The 21594-nt window shown below is 32.4% G+C and overlaps 1 protein-coding gene across 3 annotated transcripts; it reads right to left on the bottom strand.

The window, feature by feature from the left end:
- Positions 1-7633: 7633 nt before the first annotated feature.
- Positions 7634-21194, bottom strand: LOC124371792. Of its 3 annotated transcripts, none has more exons than XM_046830144.1 (3): positions 19039-19176; positions 16830-17990; positions 7634-8493 (listed from the first exon to the last, which is right to left on the bottom strand). In XM_046830144.1, the coding sequence occupies exons 2-3, from the start codon at positions 17985-17987 to the stop codon at positions 8194-8196; spliced, it is 1458 nt and encodes a 485-aa protein (XP_046686100.1). In that variant the 5' UTR covers positions 17988-17990; positions 19039-19176; the 3' UTR covers positions 7634-8193. The 3 variants fall into 3 exon arrangements, with proteins under 3 accessions (XP_046686100.1, XP_046686101.1, XP_046686099.1); XM_046830145.1 differs by lacking the exon at positions 19039-19176 and adding an exon at positions 18363-18508; XM_046830143.1 differs by lacking the exon at positions 19039-19176 and adding an exon at positions 21100-21194 and having other exon boundaries at positions 7639-8493.
- Between the last annotated feature and the right edge of the window lie 400 nt (positions 21195-21594).

The following is a 21594-nucleotide window of genomic DNA, read 5'->3' as shown; positions in this document are numbered from 1 at the left end:
TCTGTATATATTTGATTTTCTTTACTCACATTGTTTGCAAATGTAATTTTTTTATTCAATTCCGTTAAGCCAAAAGTGTTTTGAAATTAATATTTTACACATATATTATGACTAAATTTATATTACAACTATTAAAAAAACAACTATTATCACGCATATCTTCCTTAAAGACCGACATTAATGGAAGAAAGAGGAGGTTTTAGTGAGAATATACTATAAGTGAGAACAATACTTAGTGATGAAGTTATCGTTTGAATAGACTGTTCAAATAAAAGTATTATTAGATTAATTTTATCAAAAACACCCAATATTACTGTGACGTGTGCAGTTTATGGTGAGTTATGGTATAAATAATGTAGAACTGATCACTCTACATTATATAAATTTCAATTCATCAATGTCGTAGCGCGCCGACATTGTACCAATTATACCAATGCCCGTACGTCACTCTTGCCTGTTCTGCATAAAAGAATAGCCCATTGAGTAACCTTTTATCTCCGGTGGACTGTTCACCGCACGACCGGACGACACGCTGCGGCAGGTGAACTGATAACAAACAGCTAGTGGATTGGTTAGTGAGGAAGCTTGCGAGTGACTGGATTGCGTCGGTGCTGTGTGTGTCTACGAGCCCTTCAGCTTCGCTGGATTTTCGGGAGCCGACTAATAAATTGGCCAAGGTGAACTACTACCATATATTTTCCTTAGTTCTCGTCACTCTTACGTGAATTCAATATACTAATTTTAAAGTTTAAAACACTACTCAAGATTATAGAATCACTCAACTGAGCCTTTGGAAAAACTGTTAGGGTTTGAATTGAACGTGTAAAGCTAAAACGTGGCATTTACTTTTAATAGTTAATAATCTTACCTAATAATTTGTTTAAAGTATTTGTTTCAAAACCAATTACGCTAACTATGTTGACAACATTTCTAAGAGAAAGAGGTAAACTTATAAATAGTACATATGTTGAGAATTAATGTCACAACTTGAACTGTTATAACTGCAATGTTTTAAATGTTTTAATCGAAGAAAATGTTTCATTGTTGTTTTTCATTTGTATGTAAATGTCCATTTCAATTGCTACTGAGAACTGTTGTTATCTGATGTTCTCTGTTGGTTGAACATATTAATCAGGGCTTTTGGGATTTGGTATGGGTACACTTCTGGACTGCGCCCGGAGCCTGGTGGACTTATTGCCGAGCCGCTAGTGGGTACTCCAGCTTGCACTACCCTGAAACTGGGATCTGCTCCTAGCCGTGCCGCCTTACACCTACCACTACCGCACCGCGGATCCGCTCTCGCCGCGCCGCGCTCTTCCGCGCCACGGTCTGGACCGGACGTAGTAGGCCTTTTGTGTTGTGACTCCCAGTTGGTGAGTACAGACTTGGATTATTTCACAGAGTGCTCTTATGGATTAGTGAGTCGGACGCGGACTGATGTCTAATTCTGGACCAGGAGCCTTTGTATTGTGGAAGGAGCCCTTAAAATTTGGTTCAACGCTACCCTCCAGACGTTAACTGCACACCTTAGTGCATTATAGTGTATCTTTAGTATATTTACTTGTGTCGTCTATTATTTACATGTCTAGGCCATTTATTGCATGTGTTTATTGTATTTATTTATGTATGTTGAATGTTGTTTTGAGGAAGTGGAGCGCTCCCTACCATAAATAGAGTTCATTTAGCCATTTGTAATTCTCTCTAATAAGTGGTAACATTGTATCTTCGCTATATTTGTTGTTGATTATTTTCTGTCTAAAGCATTTACTTACTGTAAGGCTGGATTACTTGTGATAATGTCATACAATTCCTGCACATAAATAATTAGTTTAATTGCAAACATTTGAGTGTTTTGTTTCTTTTGTTCAGTCCTAGTAACTGGATTTAGATAACCTCGCATAAGTATTAGGGGTCTATATTTAACCTTATATTCAGAATATTTCAATACAACTATCTGTGTAGTCCAAAGGCCTGGTTGACAAAAAAATAGCTTTAGTGTATGGTAGTAGGGAGCCTGATTGGTACTTTCCTTGGAGCAGGGGTACTGTTCCTTGTTGGAGCCCTGCCTGTTACCTGTCCTACAACAAGGTGGAGCCCTTTCCCTCACCGAGCAACCTTAAAGAAGAAGAAGTACTAATCGTAGGTTACCCTTTACCCTTACGGCGCGCTGTCAAGGACCACCCCCTTTCTCCACTGAGTGATACCGGACATTTGCACAATTCCCCTAGGGGAGAACGTTGCATTACAGGTGGGTTGAGTTTTAAATATTTTGTATTTAATCCTTACAAAGCTTATCAAAACGTTAAAAATGTCGTATTCTCAGATCAAGTAAAGGACGCGCCATTTCAATCCAATGTTTCCACCACAGTGAAGCCTTCAAGTATGTCATTCTGTTGTGTAATATAACATGACGTGATGTCCGCCACGCCTAGCGATCCGTTGTGTAAATTAACGTCAAGTGACGTTCCGTCATGTCTAACCTACTAACATATAATTTTGCTGCGTAACATGATGTGAAGTTCACATCACTGCTAGCTGTATCTTATGTGAGGATGAGTCTCAAACGCCATTGCAATATTCTATATTTTTTTTAATGTTTAGGTGTTCTCCTGCTAATATATTACATAGAATTTTTGCTTAAAAAGTAGCTTTTCTAAATTAAAATTGCCGGGGATAAAATATACAAATACGCGTTTATGACACAGAATCTTACTATAATATTTTCTTAAACATTTTTAAAGCTTTCATAAACAAGGTGCGAGTATGCTACAGCACGTTTTGCGTTTTGCTCAAATTTCGCTTAGGAAAATAAGCGTTTAAATCCCCTTACAAACAAAAGAAAAAAAAATAGTGTACATCCCGTTTATGAAACAAATGATTATACTTTTTATGATATTTTAACCTCAGAAAAGCCTGTTAGACGACGCCTGCTGTAGCTTACCCAATTGTTGATAATATTAAAAGCCCTAAAAATAAATATGAAAAGCAAAGCGTGGTGTATTTTACTCTATTTGGAAATATTGTTATGAACCATATAAAACAAGTAATAATGTTGTACATAAAACATATTTGAGATCCTTATTACAATAAACATGACGAAAAAGTTAGAAATATTTTAAGTACATGGATAGCAATCAATTATGATATTCAAAAAAACTTAAATGTATTAATCCCATAACCACAAATGAATTGCATTTAATCAAAATTTCTTTCTCACATATACCTTAGAGACATAAATAATATTTTTCTATCATTTTAGGTTTTAGATTTTAGATTTAGACATCGTTATGTTGAAGTACATCGTAGACAGCCAGATTTAAACATACAGAGGATAAATTACAAACATCATACGTGTATTTTCTTTGTAATATTCAATCCTTTAATACTGAGTTGATACTCTGATAGGTAGAAAATATTTCTTATGGTTATTTAGCGATGGAGACATATTATTTTTCGGAATAATTGAATAAATATTACGTTTAAGTTTCCTTTCAATCACATGGTATACAAAGAATCAAAACTAAATTATTTATGTATAAAACTACTAAAACGTATATACGTTGTACCTATAAGTAATTCTGAATTGATATATCATTGTGTAGGAACCAATAAGCAGTTATTCATGTCAACCTTCCTGCTGTTGGCACATTTAGTACTGTTCTTAGTTTTCATGATTTATCGTTGTTGGATGGGAAGTTAGTGAAATGTAGATTACACATACAACATTTGAAGTTTAGAATGAATTGTGGAAAACAAATCTTGTTTAAACTTGTTTTGTCTTGTATATTTTTGAGTTTAAATAAATAAAAACATTACGAATAATTTAAATACGTATAAAATATTCATGAGATAACTGACAACAATTAAATCTAGGAATAATAAATCCGCTAACCCTGTTAACATATTACCTTGCTAATATATAGAATTATATAATTAGTTCTGAAAAGTAAGCCATTACCAATTTAATCCTTGTACTGGTGTATCACACACACGCGCGCGCGCGCGCGCGCACACACACATATATGCTTAAGGTCATCCCTTGATTCTATATTTTTAATCATATTTCTAATATATGTTTTATCCATTAATAACATATATATAAAATGATGCTAGAATAAAGAACCAGTTGTAATGAAACGACATTTAGTTATATTTTTAAGAAAATGTTATATCTTTATATTTTTGCGCAATAAAGTTTTAAAATGATGTAATTGCAGTTAATTCTACAGTCAAAACGTTTTCAAAAAATAAAGCCTTAATTCTTACTTAGCATGTCTTTAAAATAAGCATTTTCAATAATTCTTCACCTGAAACTAAAATCAAGATGCATTATAAATAGTTTTTAATGTGAGATCACAAACAATGCCTGATACGCAATATCCATAAAACGATAATAACTCCAAATAACTTTTATGAGCAATAGAATTAATAAATTATTATTTCAGTATTTACCTTTAGGACACCTCCTGTTAGAAGTTGTTTCACTTGACATCTCAATAAAACTACCATGAAACCAACCTTGAAATATAAATTTTTCTTAGTGTAAACAGAGATCATCCGCCACTTAGTATATAGTGTAATAATGTATTTTTTCACGTCACGACGGGTTTTATATGGGTAATTAAATGGCATCTAATCAAATATTACAATCACTGAATCTGTTATTGTGTTAAAAGTCTCAACCTGCAGTATATATTGTCTCTCTATTTTAGGATATAGTCTAAAGGGAACGTTAAACGTATAATTGACATACACAGTAACATATCCATACTATTATCAAGTAAGTGATTTTGTTGTTGGTTAATCTATTGAAAGGCTCGAGTATTTTAAGTTTCATATTTGTAAGTACTTTTTAAATACAAATATGGTTATCATATGGATTATAACCTTTTTCAACCCCTGTGGGTGGTTTATCTGCATTAAAATTCTTTATTTTTCTCTTGGGTCATGTATGTATCACATGTCATGTTTGTAGGAGATCGGAAAATTAATACAAAAACATAGTTCTTCTAGGGGGCAAACCATTTTGAACCCTATATTTATTTTAAAGGAAAATACTTTTTATATTTGAATCATGAGGCATAAGTATGCTAAATGTAAATTATCTGAGTTATTAAGAAGTTAGATACTTACTGTGCAGTGGATGAGTGCCAGCATGGCCTTTTATTATTGATATAATTGTAGTTGGAGAAGACATGTTAGGTATAATATTGTTTATTAAGTCTACAATTTTTCTGTACGTTGACTTATAGATTCGATAGAAATATGTTTACGCATCGTTACGTTAAAACAAGTTATTGAAACTCTCTAATTATTTAAGACAGTACACTATATGGTATTTTAACTGTAACATAAATAATCTAAGTATTTATTTGCGGAGGCGCCTGATGATGAAACCTTGGGTCTCGAAAGGCCTCATCTAAAAAATAAATCATTCGGCAAAGTATTGTATTATTTACATTCAGTAGTATCTAATTATTGTTTTCTATCTTGTTACTGCTACTTTATGGTATACTTATGAAAATAAGATATTCAACGTTTTAACTTTGAGATATCAAAATATCGGCATACAGCAATATTGAGACCACGTCAACCTCAATAATACAATGTTCTGACGAAACATTTTTCTGATTGTAGATGCAATGATCCATAAAATTGGGAGTTAAAAATTCCACCCAAGTGAACTGACTCGTGCTATTGAATCAGCTGATTCACGAGGATCTTACACAGCTGTATCCCAGTTTGTTGACACATTTGATTTGACACCGTTCTTGATAAAATAAATGTTATTCCTAATTCTGAAATTCACTAAGGATATTACCTAAAACACATGGTAAAAAAAGAAAATGTTTTAGAAGTCTTAATTTATCGAAGCATACTTATGATAAATGTTGGCCATTATAAAAATTCCTACATAATTAAAATAATGTTAGCTAATTCTAGTTTAAAATTCAAAATAATCTTATAGTCCTTAAGTATAGTAAAGTTGATAAATTTCTATAGTTCATAAAATGTGTTTTATTAGTAAACAGGATTATCAGTCGGTTTCTGAGGCAGAGAAACCCACACTAACCTGTAGCACCTTCGTACTAAAAACAACATTGATCCTCTTCCCCATATCCCAATCTGTTTTGATATGCAGTCGTGTTTCAATAGAATATGGTTGTTTAAATACCTTTGATATGACGTTAAAACCCTGTTCCAGAAAATCATTCTACTAATTATTAATTACTGTACTCCCCTGGGTCGCCTCTATTAACCGGAACATCTTCCTATACTGTAATAGGTTTAGTATACTCGTACACAGCATTTTACTGTGGTAAGTTACGTGAATGTGAAGATCTTATGTTCAAGCCTATCATACAATGATCATTAAAATTTACATAGAACAAAATGGTCACGTTCCTAATACAAATATGATCTCAATGGTTTTGTGAATGCTGTGATCATTTTTGCACCCTTGATTAATTGTAAAACCCCTAATTATGTAACATGCTTAAATAACTATGAACACTACGAGTATTTTGTAGAGTTTTGAGGTTACAATCTCCTAATAATGCAGTTGAGTATGAAATATTAGTTAAATTATTTAACAATAAAACATCCTTTTTAAACTCTTCCTTTAATTTTATAAGAAAGTCCTTTATGAGTACCTCGGTTGCTGAATATGTACACTTTACACTTCCATGAGATATATTCTTACAGTATGATCATTTCGAGTCTTGTAAAACGCGTAATCTTCTCCTCCGAATAATTCTTCACACAGCTAAGGTAAAAATTATATTCTCTCTTTTCAGTAAATTTAATCACATTAACATCACTACACTATTTTTCTCAGACGCCACAGAAAGCCATTATTTAATTACAGTAAAGTCTAGGCAATTTATTTTAGAACGCGTGCGAACACGAACGGACGTGCCACTTGGCTCATTATACGTGACCTTGAGACCGCGATACGAGATGTCACAGAGAGCTCTTATCAGTTTGGCTGACTGAGCTTGACTAAATTGTTGTGAGCAATAAAATAGTGACTCTACTATACTTTAAATCATGTTCAAGAAAGGAGATTAGGTTTTTGTTGTAATAAATACATTTGAGGCAGAGAAATTATAAAAAGTGCTTATTACAAAGTAAATTATGAAACACGATAACAAAATCAAAAAAGTATGTTAAAATTCCAATATAGAGTAAATATGGACACCCCACTAATTGAGATCACCCTTGTTACATTACATTTATCTCTGAATATTACAGTCATTGTTTTTTACGTTATGAAATTTCTAGTGACCATATTATTTTTATAGATGAGATTAACATATGTAGTTTAGCAAGCAATATAAAAAAGTTGATTATTCTCACGTTCAACCTATGAATCAATATTGCATTAAGGACATACATATTGCCATTAAGATTACAAATAAAATATTTTGCGCTGAATGTTGTGTTCTTTACAAAGTAAAAATAATAAATTAAGAGAAGTCTTTATTGAATTGGTCATGAATGATAAGCAAATGTCAACTTTATATCATTTCACATTAAACTTTTCTTGTATACTACGAATAATTAGAGAATCTGTCAAAATATTCTATTGGGCATAGAAAGTATTAGTAAAATAAGCAATTTTAATTTATCAAAACACACGTGAGTAAAATTACCTTTGGTTATTGATAGTTCTTTTAGCAATAAAAGTTAATATGGCTGCCATTACAGCAAGCTACTATTGCTGTAGTAACGGCTATTTGCCGAACATCGGATTTATCCCTATAAACTCATACACGTAAAGTGTTACATATTCAACATCGGGAATTACCAGGGAAGCAGAATCAAGCAATTGCCACTCCAGTCACGTCGTTCATAGGACGTCATGCCCTTACGCGATACGGATTTTGCATCCTTTGTGCCAATCACTTACGCAACTCTTTTCATGTCACAACATTACAAGAGTATTGTAGTCTAGAATTTGCAATTCATTGGATAGAGCTGAGATGATATTCAATTATATTCGAATGCATGGTTGAGAGCCATAGTGAGTCATTGTATAATTTGGCAAAATATTATTTTTTTTATTATTTATAACAGTAAAGGAAACTTTCATATTATATGAATTAAGAAAAGTTAAACATAGAATTCACAGTAGGATACAGCATTCAACGTTTACGAGTTCAATTTACAAACACGCTCGCGCGCACACACTCACTCGCGTGCACTCACACACTTGCGCACACACACACACTCGCATGCACACACACTTATACTTACGAATATGTATTCCGATGCCCTATAAATTTGATTCCAGTAAATTTGTTCTCTTACCTGATTTATGACTTTCTTTATTAATTGAGTTGCAATAAAATGTAGGTAAGGTGCGTTATTGCGATGTTGCTGGCTATATACAGCGTTCACGAGTTTCCGGCGTTTACCTGGGAGACCACCCAATTCGATGACTGATTCCAGCGCTGCAAGTGGGTTGAGATTGGCAAAGGATGAATGAGACTGGAATGTATGAAAAATTATGTAGGTTTGAATGTGGTAGTAGTGTGTTATGAGAGTTTAAAATTTAGAAATAATTATGACGTTTGCCATACAATGTGAAATTTTTGCGAGCAATTAAAGATTTGATTTGATTTGATTGCCCTGTGCTAAAAATCCAATGACCAGGAAAGAAATTATTTGTTCAGAATATCCCATAAACGAATGTGGTATTGTGTCTTGTACGAATATATAGGGTTAGCATATGTAAAATATAAATACACAATCTTGACCCTATAATTTACAATTGTAGATGTAATCACTAAATACATATTAAATAACCTTCATGAAGTAATTAATGTCTTGATAACTCTAGCACAGGCACCCGTTACAAATAACAGAGTAATCGGTTTTTTATGATATTAATCTTTTACCTTAAGAACCGTTAACCGACAAATTAATAATGAATGGTAACATAAATAAACAGGAAGATGTATGCAAGGAATATTTTAAAATGTTCTGGTTTATTCGTTCTTGGTTAGATATTTTCTACTAACGGAAAAACCTAACCTGTTAGAATTCAGCTGATACAGTACGTTATTTTACAGATGATTATTATTTCCACAGTTACCTAAAAAATATATCTGTAATGTTCTAGGTGCTTTCAGTTTATAAAGTACTTGTATAAAAATAGTACAAAATTTACACTTCAGTAATAATTATAAAAAATTGGAACGTTCATGACTTGTACATTGTTTTCTTGTAGGAATCTATGTTTTCTAAACGATTTAAGTATCCATGAATTTTACGGTACTTTTAAAATAAATTGCTTTTTAAATACATCTATTTAACCGTTATTTTTGAGTTTCCTAATTCACAAATTAAACCTCTAATCACCTAAGTGTATGTGTACTATTACAAAAGTAAAAAAAAACTGGATATAGATTCGTATGAAAATGATTTTTTTTTATTTATGTTAAAATAGTTATATAAGTTATGGAACAACGCGTTTCTAAGGGAAAATACGTTTTTCTTTCCTTAAATTAAAAATAACCCTTAATGTCAATACTTAGCGATACGATGTGGGACGATCCTTCTTTATACAGGTTAAAATTTATGTAAAAATGTAAAATAAATAATATTTTAAACTGTGGGTGTGTGTGTTCTGTTAGAACGAACCAGATTGAAACAGTAATATTTATATTAGTTACTTAAGGTTTCACATTCTTTTGAAAAAGGTAATGCAGTTCCAATGGATAACCTTTGAATACCCTTTTATATCACGTTTTTTATACGTAATATTTTACAAAGCTAAAATAATTTTTATAAAATAAAACTAACAATTTTCCAATATTTGTTATTTTCTTACACTTTTTTAAGAAAATTAAAATGTGTTTTGTGAGTAATGAGCATGCCTATATAGAATTACACGGATTTTTCATATTTCTCTCCCTGTCAATTATATTAGTTTAAGGTTAGTCAATTATGATAATGATAACAATAAAGGAATTTTAACGCTATAACAATAAGGCAGGTATATTACTAATACCGTAATTTTGAACATTATAAGTTGAACTGTTTAAAACATATATTATATATATTTTCTTTTAGTAAATTACTGTACAAATAAAATAAAGTGTTTTTAAAACATTGGCACTATATTTCGGTGAAAACCGTCTTCAGATGCATAAATTTTATAAAATATAAAAATATAAAAGAAAACAGTGCAAACGAAAGTAAATAAACAGTGAACTAGGCATCAACTCTCAAAGTAAAAACATATATTATAGTAAGACATATTCAATAAAATTACCTCCTCTTGACTGATAGCTACTCAGGGAAGTACAAGGTTAGTTACATGCCATGCTCAGAGCTAATTTTGGAAACATAGGTGGTGTTTGATGTAGATAATGGCGGACGGGGAACAGCCGGTTGATTAAACCTAAGCTAATGGATCCATACAGCCACGGAACGATTACTTGGGCTTGGTAATACAATCGTATTCTGTATTAACTGGTATTTTATTCTTGTTAACGTAAATTTTCACATTGTATGCGTTTCCTGTACGATTGCTAAAAGGATAGAAGAACATTGACGGAGTATTAATTGATATAATGAACAGTAAATTTTGTAGTATCAGCGACGTATAAGGATGACCCAAGCATATCAACGTAATCACGTAGCAATCTCTGATTCAGTGTGGAAAAATATTTCTATCAGAATCAATACTGTCGTGAAAAATGTATATGTAACAAAATTATAAACTATTATTGCATGGAAATAATGGTGCCAATATCAGCTAGATTTCAAAAATCTTGAAATATTATAGCAAAATTAGAGAAACATTAATCTTCTATCATACTAAACATATTTAGTATTATTTAAATCAATCAATAATAAAAATACGATTGATACAAATTTTAACTGGATATGTAGCTTAGATTGGTATCTTTTATTAAAAATTATTGGCTGAGTTTTAGCACAGCCTTTCACTCAAGAACCTAGTACAATTTCGTTTTCTGTCTATTTGTCTCTCTGCTCGATTTCTGGATAACGAAATTACCTATACAATTGAAATTTTGGCTGAAGCTTCATTTTTATATTAGCAATACTTTTTTGGATAATGTGGCATGCCACTGGATGTCCTTTGGCTGAGCAATAGGTAATTTTCAATGTGTGTGTGTTTGTGTGTGTGTGTGTGTGTGTGTGTGTGTGTTTGTGTGTGTGTGTGTGTGTTTGTGTGTGTTTGTGTATATACAGGGTGTCAATTAAGTCTGGAACCTCTTTTTTAATTTTTAAACCACAATATAAAAAAATACCAAAGTTCACACGTGCTTACTGGTGATAGTACCGCACACATCTGCCCAATTACCGACCAGATAATCCCTTTGGGGGACGGTCCACAAGGAGTCAGACAAAATTCTTAAATAGCAGCATAGGTCAAGTTTGGTATCGAATTAAAGGTCTTACTTAGCAGAGTACAATGCCGCAAACCGGAGTTCAAAACGTGGATTCATTCAGTAGTTATAGCTATTTGAATTTTAAAACAATTGAACAATGTAAATTATTAAGTATTACAAGTAAACACAAATTTTTAAGTACCTGTGATCAAAGTAAGTGTTCAAAATGTTCCCCTACCATGTTACCCCTACTCGCCGCCACAACCTTCAAAACCTCAGCTGGAATGCCATCAGGTCCTGGAGCCTTCTTGTTGCGCATGGTAGACACCGCCGCTACAAGCTCCTGCTCCGTAAAAATGGAAACATCTGGAGCCGGTCTCGCTACTCTCTCCTCCCGCCTAACAGGGTGACTTGGGAAGAGAGCTTCCACGATCGCCGAAATCATACCAGCAGGCATTTCTGTGCTGTTCCCTATTCCTCCGAGCTTTCTCCTCACAAGTTTGTATCCTCTTCCCCAAAGGTCCGAGTCAACCTCCTGGCAGAGCTCACGCCAGCATCGCGCCTTGCTCAGACGAATTGTTGCACCCAGAGCTTTCTTAGCAGCCTTATGCTCTGATGACCTAATTATAGCTTCAGGCCGGTTTCGAGCTCACTGCGCTCTACGTCTGTACATTAGTGCAGTTCTCCTGAGCTTGCCGATTTCGTCCGTCCACCAGAAGGCTTGGCGACGGCCCCGGTAGGGTCGTTTCCGAGGCATTGACGAATTGCAAGCGTGTTCTATCAGTTTCATGGAAGAGTCGATATAAGCCTCAACCTCAGCTGTTACAGTGGACTCGGGAAACCCCGGAACACCAGCCTCAATACTACGATCTAGCTGCTCGACGAGTGTTTTCCTGTCCAGCTTAATCAGTTTCCAGCCAAGAGTGTTTCGGGTATTCGCTCGCCGCGGCAGCCGATTATCGATAAGATGGAAAGCGATGAACTCGTGGGCAGTAGGAGTGTAGACGTCCATCACTCGCCATTCCGCTACTAAAGGAAACAAATAGGTCGTAAATCGTAATATCTGGTATTGACTCACCGAGAGTGCTTCGGAAGGTCGGCCTTGTCCCTCTATTCACGACTTCCAAATCGAGTCTCGAGACCATCTCCAACGTTCTTCCCCTCACGTTAGTCACGGGCATACCTCATTTGACCGCACGGGCGTTGAAGTCACCCGCCACTATAACACGCCCAGGGATGTTTCGGAGACTGTCTTCCAGCGCTTCCAACCTTTCCAGATACTCTCGCCAGGAGTAATTGGGGGAGAGGTACATACTGTAAATGGTAACGCTGTTCAATTTAACCCAGGCATAACTGTCACCGGAACCATGACTCAGTAAACGGACCCCACGACTGTCTGAGATCCAAACAGCCGCAGTGCCGAGTCTATGGTAAAACCAAGATGAGCTGGTTTTGGTTCGGACGGGTTCACTTACGATCTGGGCTTTGGTCTCACAGGCCAACTGTTCAAGGATTGCGTCCGCACCGTGACATCTCTGCAGATTGGTCTGGATAAAATTAGAGTGCCTTAAATGTGGCACTGACTACGGAAATAAACAAAAATGGCTGTTTGGAATCCAACTTAGATTTAAAAGCGCTTACATGCGGTCTGCGATGTTTCTTAAGCTATAAGTAATAATTATTTTTATTTGTCAAGAATATATGTGCATACTTAAGCTTAAAGACCACTAGTCAAAATGCATCTACTGCCGTTATTTGTATTATACTACCGATATAAGGGGAAGGCGGTGCCATACCTTTGTATTCCTTTAATTACAGAAAAGTTTTAAGGTAAATATAAATTTTAGGGCATTAGATAGTTTATTTGTTACTAAACCAATCTAAAGCAAAAATTATTAACTCTGTCTTTGCAGTCTCCATAATGATATAGATCAAGCACTGTATATTGCCTTAATATTTTCAGAAATTTAAATAAAAACAAAAATGTTTCTGCCACTTTGGTGAACTTTAACTAGACAGCTGTTTAGGGCAGTGAAATAATAATAACAAACGTCATTTCAATTTAATATAGATATTTTGTAAATTTAAACTTTACCTTCCCATATCCACACGCTAGGGAAACTGATTTTATTTTACATCTTTCCGGAGATCTCACAAGTCTTTACCAGGAAACGGCATTTCTACACTGAATGAACAACAGGTTTCTATTGTGACAAAAAAATTCCCGAATTCGACAACAAAGACTCCTTAATATGTATTTTTCAAATTTATTAGTTTTTCTTTAAGTAGATGATCAAAAGTCATATGATGAAATATTATATGATTCAACTTGGTTCATTTGAACATTTTAAATTGTTTTATTTTTATGTAGCCAGCTAGGTTACCCGTAAGACCAATGTAAAAATATTCCCCAAGGCTTAGCCAACTCCTATGAAGTGACTCTATCATCGAACTTAGTTTTCTTATATAGAAATTAAGCTTTAAATTTTAAAGTCTATAAGTAATTTGTTTTATAGACATCGAAATGTTTCCAGTACCTCAAGTGATTTAATCACTTTAAATAATAAAGGGAAACGACTTCGTTGAAGTGTTTTTGATCCTGGTTAAATAACGGCTTCCAATGAGGTATTTTTGGATATATTTCAACGATTAACATGTGTGAAATACATCACATACTGCTTCACACCTTCACTTCTGATCTATACTGAGTGTTCTTGTCTTGTGTCTGCGGGCATCTTCGCACTAGTGCATCTGCAGCAGGTAGCGTGTTAAATTACTGTACAATACATGTCCGGTTATTTAACATGTAGTTACAATGCTGTACGATATATGTCCGACTAAATTACAAGTAGTTAAAATACTGTACGATATATGTCCGGCTATATTATATGTAGTTAAAATACTGTACGATATATGTCCGGCAATATTACACGTAGTTGAAATGCTACACGATATATATCCGGCTACATTACATGTAGTTTAAATGATGTACGATATATTTTCGGCTACATTACATGTAGTTTAAATGCTGTACGATATATGTCCGGCAATATTACACGTAGTTGAAATGCTACACGATATATATCCGGCTACATTACATGTAGTTTAAATGATGTACGATATATTTTCGGCTACATTACATGTAGTTTAAATGCTGTACGATATATGTCCGGCTACAGTACATGTAGTTTAAATACTGTACGATATATGTCCGGCTATAATACATGTTAAAATTCTGTACAATATCCTTTCCGCTACAATACATGTAGTTAATTACCGGTGTATGATAGCTTCTCTATTTTGCACGATATCTTCAATACTGCTGTGTGACAAGAGCGTCTGTATGTATTCCCACACTAACGTAATGAGTTTAGGATAAAACACATTATTATTAATAATTCAAAGTGAATTTATTTTATAAGCGTTTTTATTGGTTGAGGCGTCATTAGTAATTGCAAACACAAAATATGTGTATAAAATTAAAAAAGGAAGCTTACACAAATATCTCTTACACTAAAATCCTACCACCTCAATCTAGGATACAATACAGAAAACAACTTTTACATGTTCTATTAATTTAGTAATGTCCATTCACAAACTTGTAGTGAAGTAAAAAAAGGTTACAACAAATTAGTCGTTTTAATTCACTCATATAAATAAATACACATTTAATATTTTGAGTATTTTTTTATTTATGGGTCTTTGTATAGCCTAGTTATAAACATAAAACTTGAAATTGGATATAATAGCTCAATGAACTGAAGATATACTTTTCAGACACTTCTTTATTAAATTTTTTTACTGAGAGAGTTCAGATATTTTCCATTTTATACGTCACAAATCTTCCCTCTTCCTTAAAAACCAGTTAAGGTATACAGTTTTAGACATGAAAAGAGAACCTTCTAAATATATGGCGATGACTCATCGAATTTATAGATGACATCTACTTCCTCCAGTCACCTTGGACCCTTAGATGTATTCACCAGTTGAGATGCATTTTCAGTTTTTATACTTTAATTTGTTTACTTTATCACCTAATATTTAATACATTTTCAAAATTGTGAAACATTATAACATTATATAATTTTGAGACCTGAACAAGAGGGTAGATCTAATCCAAGAGACGAAGATATTCATTTTTTTAAATTTATACAACAATTGAAAATGTACAAATTAACATATTCTTTAAACCTACCAACAAGGAATAATACCATGTGTTAAATTTTTCCATTGTGAAGCTATAAATTAAGTACTCCATTAGTATTATTTGATATAGTTTATACATTCATAGCCACTATTATCTACTAAAGGGTTGGATAAATTGAGGCCCATAAAAATTCTATTGTTTATCATTCCATTTTAAAAACGCTGTTGCTATGCTTAAATTTAGAGCAAATTATAATAATTGCATATCTGGTTGCAAAATAGGTTTTTTGATATTTTTAACCTAATGTTGAAATTATAGTGCCACAAAGTTGCCGGAAATAACTTAACATTAAAACAAAGGTGTCATAAAACGATATAACTTCCATTTTATTAAGTTTGTACGATATTGTGTGCAGTGAATAATGAATAAATAATCCCTAAGCTATTTTTAAAGGAACTAAGGATGGAATGAAGTATATCCAATGTGAATTAAAGTAATAAATAGTTTGAATCGTGGTAAAAATACAAACAAATTTGTGATGTGTACTGTCAAGCAATAATGGGGGAACAACGAGTGAGGTAGTGGTGCATTGACCTTAAAAATGGATTACCTACTTGGTACGACGAGCATCGTATTTGAATGTCTAGTATTGTGAGTGATGAGTTATTGGTGAAAATCAACTAAAGAAGCCGTGAAAATCGTCATTTCATAATTATGGATAATATGATAATATGCTTTATAAAATTAAGTTTAAAGTAAAGAAGCCAAATTTAATTTTAAGTCCAGTCATAGTATCTTTACTAAAACGTTTGTGTTACAGTTCTAAATTGGTATCCATATTTATTTATTAATCAACCAAGTATGCTAATACCAGTTTAAGCTAGGTTAATTCATAACAGTTTTGAAAATAAGGCACAAATATGAAATTTACATTTATCTCAGGGTGTTAAGTGAATCAAACCAAGGAATAATTGAGATTGAAGTATATAATTTTTAATACATTTTCATAGTGCTTATATCTATTATTCATTGGTATACAGTTTTCGTTGGTAACATCCTTACAAAGAGGAGTTACTAGATAGTCTATAGTTTTATAAATATATCTTGATGAAGAGCTGAGCAATGGTGAAATTCTTGGTAGAACAATCTTAAAAAAAAAAAATAAAACATTACTTCTGGAGACAAGTACAAGTATATTTAATTGTAATACTGCTATTATTTATTGTAAGCTAAATTACACAACCCTACAAGTTCAATACCCAATTCTGAAACTGCCTTATAATTGTTGGAAATTGTATCCAGTAATGCTTTACCTTTAACTTTGATTCCAAGTAATCACTGGACTCAAGGTCTGAAGTATCGCCAGAGGGAAATTTGACATGTGCCACATCATAGTCATCTTCCGTGTCAGAATACATTCCTGGCATCAGCTGACAAAGTATGAAAATAAACAGATCGCTGGAAGATTTGAAACCATGATTGAGTTCTTCTAATGTCAATCTCTCCACGCAGTCGAGATCCCGCAAAGAATTGTTCAATGTTTGAAGATAAACCTTACAGAGATCTTGTAATCTGTATTCCCTCACCACTTCATCAGCACTGCCCCAGAAAAAGAACAGAAGATCGAGTACTGGAGAACTGTATCTTGAGAATTGAAAGTCTATGAACTTCACGTCGATTACTTCTCCGAAATCATCAGTTTTGAAGAGGATATTATTGATCCACAAATCTCCATGGTTTAAAACATTCAATCCTTCCTCTTTCCTTCTATAAATTTCAACAATTGACTCCCAAAGATTCTCGAGGTTCTTTAGGAGAAACTCTGCAAGAACTTCATGTCCATAAGTTTCTTTGGCAATCTTTGCAACAGTTCTCACACAATATTCTAATACTGGTTTCTGAATACTTATCATATTTTCATTAATTACAACTTCTTTCCCAATATCTTCAACAAAGTTTGGGTCCTCATGGTGCAGGGAAACAGAGGCGGCATGAAACTTCGCTAGGGTGACAATTACATGTTTACAGTACTTGAAATCAAGATTTTTAATCTTATCACACATTGTGTAACCATCTTCTATGAGATCTTTAAGGATTAAGTTGCTCTCATTTGGGCTTTTGAATGATTTCGGAGCTAAATCAAATTTACATTTTTCACAAATCCTTGGAAAAAACGTATTATATATTTTTATTTCTTTCTTAAATAAATTTCCCTTATTAGATATCGTACCAAAGTAACCTTCTTTTACTGGTATCTTTACAATAAGTGATAATGAGAGCAGATTTTCTGAGTTTGTAGGTTTGTAATGTACTTGGACTCTGTAGATATAACTGAGGTAGTTGTGACCAGGAGGCACAGCTGGGCTCACGGTGAATTTAATGATTGATATGCTGGACTCCTGACGTTCCCCTCCTTGAAGAACAGCTTCTAGAAAGGATTCATTGATCCATTCCAGCATAGGTTTGTCCATTTCCTGAAATATCAAATCTATATGAAACCAGAGTAAAATAATTTCAAAGAGAGTAATTTAATAATACTTCAAAGTAAATATTTTTATCTAAGTTGTAGTTCCATTTGCTTGTTAAATATATGAATATTCAATTACTATTAAATATTAAAATTATTACTATTAAATATATAACATTTTAGACCAACTTGAATTAATATCACCCAGCTGGTAAGATCACCTACCAAAATGCCTGCATTTCTATTAGTGTAAAATTAAATGTAATTGATAATAATACCAGCGATGCTTTTGCTACATTATTCTTATTAAATAATAGTATCCAATAAAAGTTTTTTCAAGATTTAAATTTATTTATAATAATTAAAACGCAAGAAATACCCGCAATGGCTCGTCTATGCTGCATATTCCATGTCACAGGACATCAATATTTAATAGTCCATTCCTAGTTACCACACCCTGAGCTTCTAATTCCTTGCAGAAAACATTAAAGAACTGGAGTGATTGGCCATCTTCAATTCAGCTTTGAAGAAGCTCTTCTTATATCGGATAACCGAGAAGATTGATCTCATGGATGAGGGTGAAAGCGGGTAGAAAAATGAATGATTAAATGGGGTAAACATTTATAATGTTTTATGTAATATATATTATTATGCAAAGAAATATTTTTTTTAATAACTTTGCTTCTTTTTTCATGGTAAAATTTAGGAAAGGGCCATTTGAACCTAATTTCGCCTCTGTACTCATGTACAAATGAAGAAATAACTTTTCATTTCTCCTTGTTGGTATGAATTCATTAGTTATTTATTTCAGTTTAAAATACAAAAATAATTAGCAGGAATAAAAAATATCTTTACAATACAAACTAATGACTAAATTTATTGATAAGCAGTAATCTCTAGAGTAATCGGAACAATTTTGCTATTTTATTGAAGAGAAAATAATAAGAAGAATGGAAAAACTTTCCTGAACTAGTTCAGAATTCATGAAAGAAGTTATTATGTTTAAAAACATATTTTAAAGTTAACTGATATTAAATAGCAGTTGACACACTTACCTAAAGTTTACTGAAGAAGTAAAAACATTTGTTTGTACTTGAGATTTAGAACATATTAAGCAAAGATTAATTTTTTGTCGAATTTTTACTACGTACTGAATGAATTATGAATTTAAACGATCTAAAAACCATCATGATGAAGAAACCTGTGAATGATTGCCCGTAGGGTATTTGAAACCGGCTCCGTTGACATTGTGTACCTTATGAAATTTTTACTGTAGATTAAGGCAAAACCAATGGGTAAATCACACTTTCTTTTATACAGGTAGAACATAAGCGACGGAAGTATATGGTTTTTGAGGGAATTAGTCTTTTTAAGTTTACTTATACATAATCATATATTTTCTTGACTGGGATGAAAATTAAAACGAATAATAGCACTAGACATATTTTAGGCCGGAATTAGTCGTTTTTTAATTTAAGTTGATTTTGAATACCCAGATATATATTTGTTTTCTTAGGTGATGCAACTGTGGAACCGTAAATAAATTAGACTGTGAGTGAATTTCATTGGCCGGAATTGACACTTCTTGACTGCACTCATTTTTTAGTGGCACGCCAATATATAAAAAATCTCCTTCATCAGACCAAAAACGCAAATTACAACTAATTATTTGACTTTAAATAACTTAGACTATAATTATGTATGACATGTTATCAAAGTACGAGGCAAACTCAACTATTGTATTGGAAATACCTTAGAAAGCAAGTGAATTTATAAAGACGGAAATTGATGGGTTTTAACAAAAGTTAAAATTCAAGCAGTACAGAATGTTATTTAAATCTTTAATTTCCTAACAATGGATATTAAAATATGTTTACGTTTGTTTAAAAATATCATAGGGCTTCAGAATTTAACATTATAAACGCTTTCATTTAGTAGACTACGCCCTTCGCTTTTGGGAATTGAGTATGAAGTCATAATTACTGCAAATAAACAATAAAAACTTGGAAGTTAAAAAAACAAGTTATTAACAAAAAATTTATAACTTACGATGATTTAATTATATTATTTTATTTTATTATATAAAATCATATAATTAAATAAGTTCGTGATTTTGTTGGGCTAATTTAGCTTTCAAAAATATTCTTGTATATACATAATTCGTTTGAATTTAAAGAAAATTATGCTTTCATATTAATTAGTTTTCTTCTAAGTAAAGCGTTAAAATATAATACAAAATATGCATGACAACTGACTGATTTCATTATTATATTAAATTGCATTGAGTAATATATATCAAAACTGCAACACCCAATTGTGGCTAGAAAATTAAAAACGGATCCCACAAAGTGTGTATCTGAAGAAGAAGAGATTGGTCAAATGAAAATTCTCGGAAATGGCACTCTAGATTGTGTGAACAGTATTTAAAACTAATGGTATCATATGTAACGCCCTTGAATGCTATAATTCGGTAAACAGTGGATTTATATTACTTAGAAGTGCTTAGAATGTTATTGACTTTATTGTTTGCTGACAGAAACATTCAAATTTCACACAATTCTTCAATGGAGTCTGTTTATCCACGTTCCAAATCTTGTTGATCCGTTATAATATAAAATAGTTGAGTTACTTCTTATTAGTTACTAATCATTAAAGTTGTACCAGGCTCGATTTAAAGTGCCACTATATTCCTTTTTTTGATTTTAATATACTAAATACAGTGAGTTTTAGAATCAAATTATAAATACTTTAACGTTGTATTTTTCTTTAAAAAGATGAGATTTCCGAGGAAAAAAATCTTAAGATTTTAGCAGGCTTCTACATTAATTTTCAAAACAAAGCAAGTTTATTGATTATGCCAGATACACCATAGCAGTAAGAAAGTTAAATTATTAACACAGGCAACATTTTAGAATCTTACACCAATCGGACCTTTTTTCTCTCTGGAACTACAGAAACGTAGGAATACTTCTGTATGGCTTTAGTTTAGCACTTTTCAATTATATATCTCTAACAGTAACTTTGTTGTATATTGGTAGTTTTCAAGAATTCTTTTAACAAAAATTAAATTATGATTTAGATCTAACAAATTTTAATTAATTAAAGAGGGAACTTACAAAATAAGACCGTTCTTCAACACATGGAAGTTTCTACTGACACCAGATACCTTACAAGAGATAGCATACATAAACAACTAAGTTGTATATCTCCTTATGATTTAATATTTACATTTACTACTCCAGTTATCTCTGTTTTTGCAGCACATTTAAACAATAAAATTTATGTTGTTTGTTCAAAGATAGCTATGGACATTGGATCGTAAAAATTATATTGTTAATCAATAAACATACGTATATTTGGATAAAATAGGTTTCTACATGTGATATTTAAAAACACGATGTTTATATATATAGTCAAAGTTAAGGTCGTTTGTGTTTAACGAAATGTATTGGCATTTATAAATTGATAAAGGAATGAAAGCATCAACCTGCATTTTGGTTATTCACTTGTAATGATTAATAATTAAATGAAATAATTAATAAACATGAGTTTCGTTTATTTTAAATTACTATTACAAGAAACCTAGAGATATAAAGTGTGAGTTAAAAGTA

The sequence above is a fragment of the Homalodisca vitripennis genome, unplaced genomic scaffold (assembly GCF_021130785.1).
Source record: "Homalodisca vitripennis isolate AUS2020 unplaced genomic scaffold, UT_GWSS_2.1 ScUCBcl_2014;HRSCAF=6347, whole genome shotgun sequence".
Taxonomy (NCBI): domain Eukaryota; kingdom Metazoa; phylum Arthropoda; class Insecta; order Hemiptera; family Cicadellidae; genus Homalodisca; species Homalodisca vitripennis.
Note: the sequence above shows the minus strand (reverse complement) of the source record. Positions and strands in the feature narration are given on the sequence as shown.

Excerpts from the sequence above, each read along its gene's own strand:
- LOC124371792 (XM_046830143.1), bottom strand. The coding sequence starts at position 17,987 with ATGGACAAACCTATGCTGGAATGGATCAATGAATCCTTTCTAGAAGCT. Across the intron at positions 8,494-16,829 it reads ACTTGGAATCAAAGTTAAAG|TCTCATTCATCCTTTGCCAA; the intron begins GTAAAGCATTAC and ends CATACATTCCAG.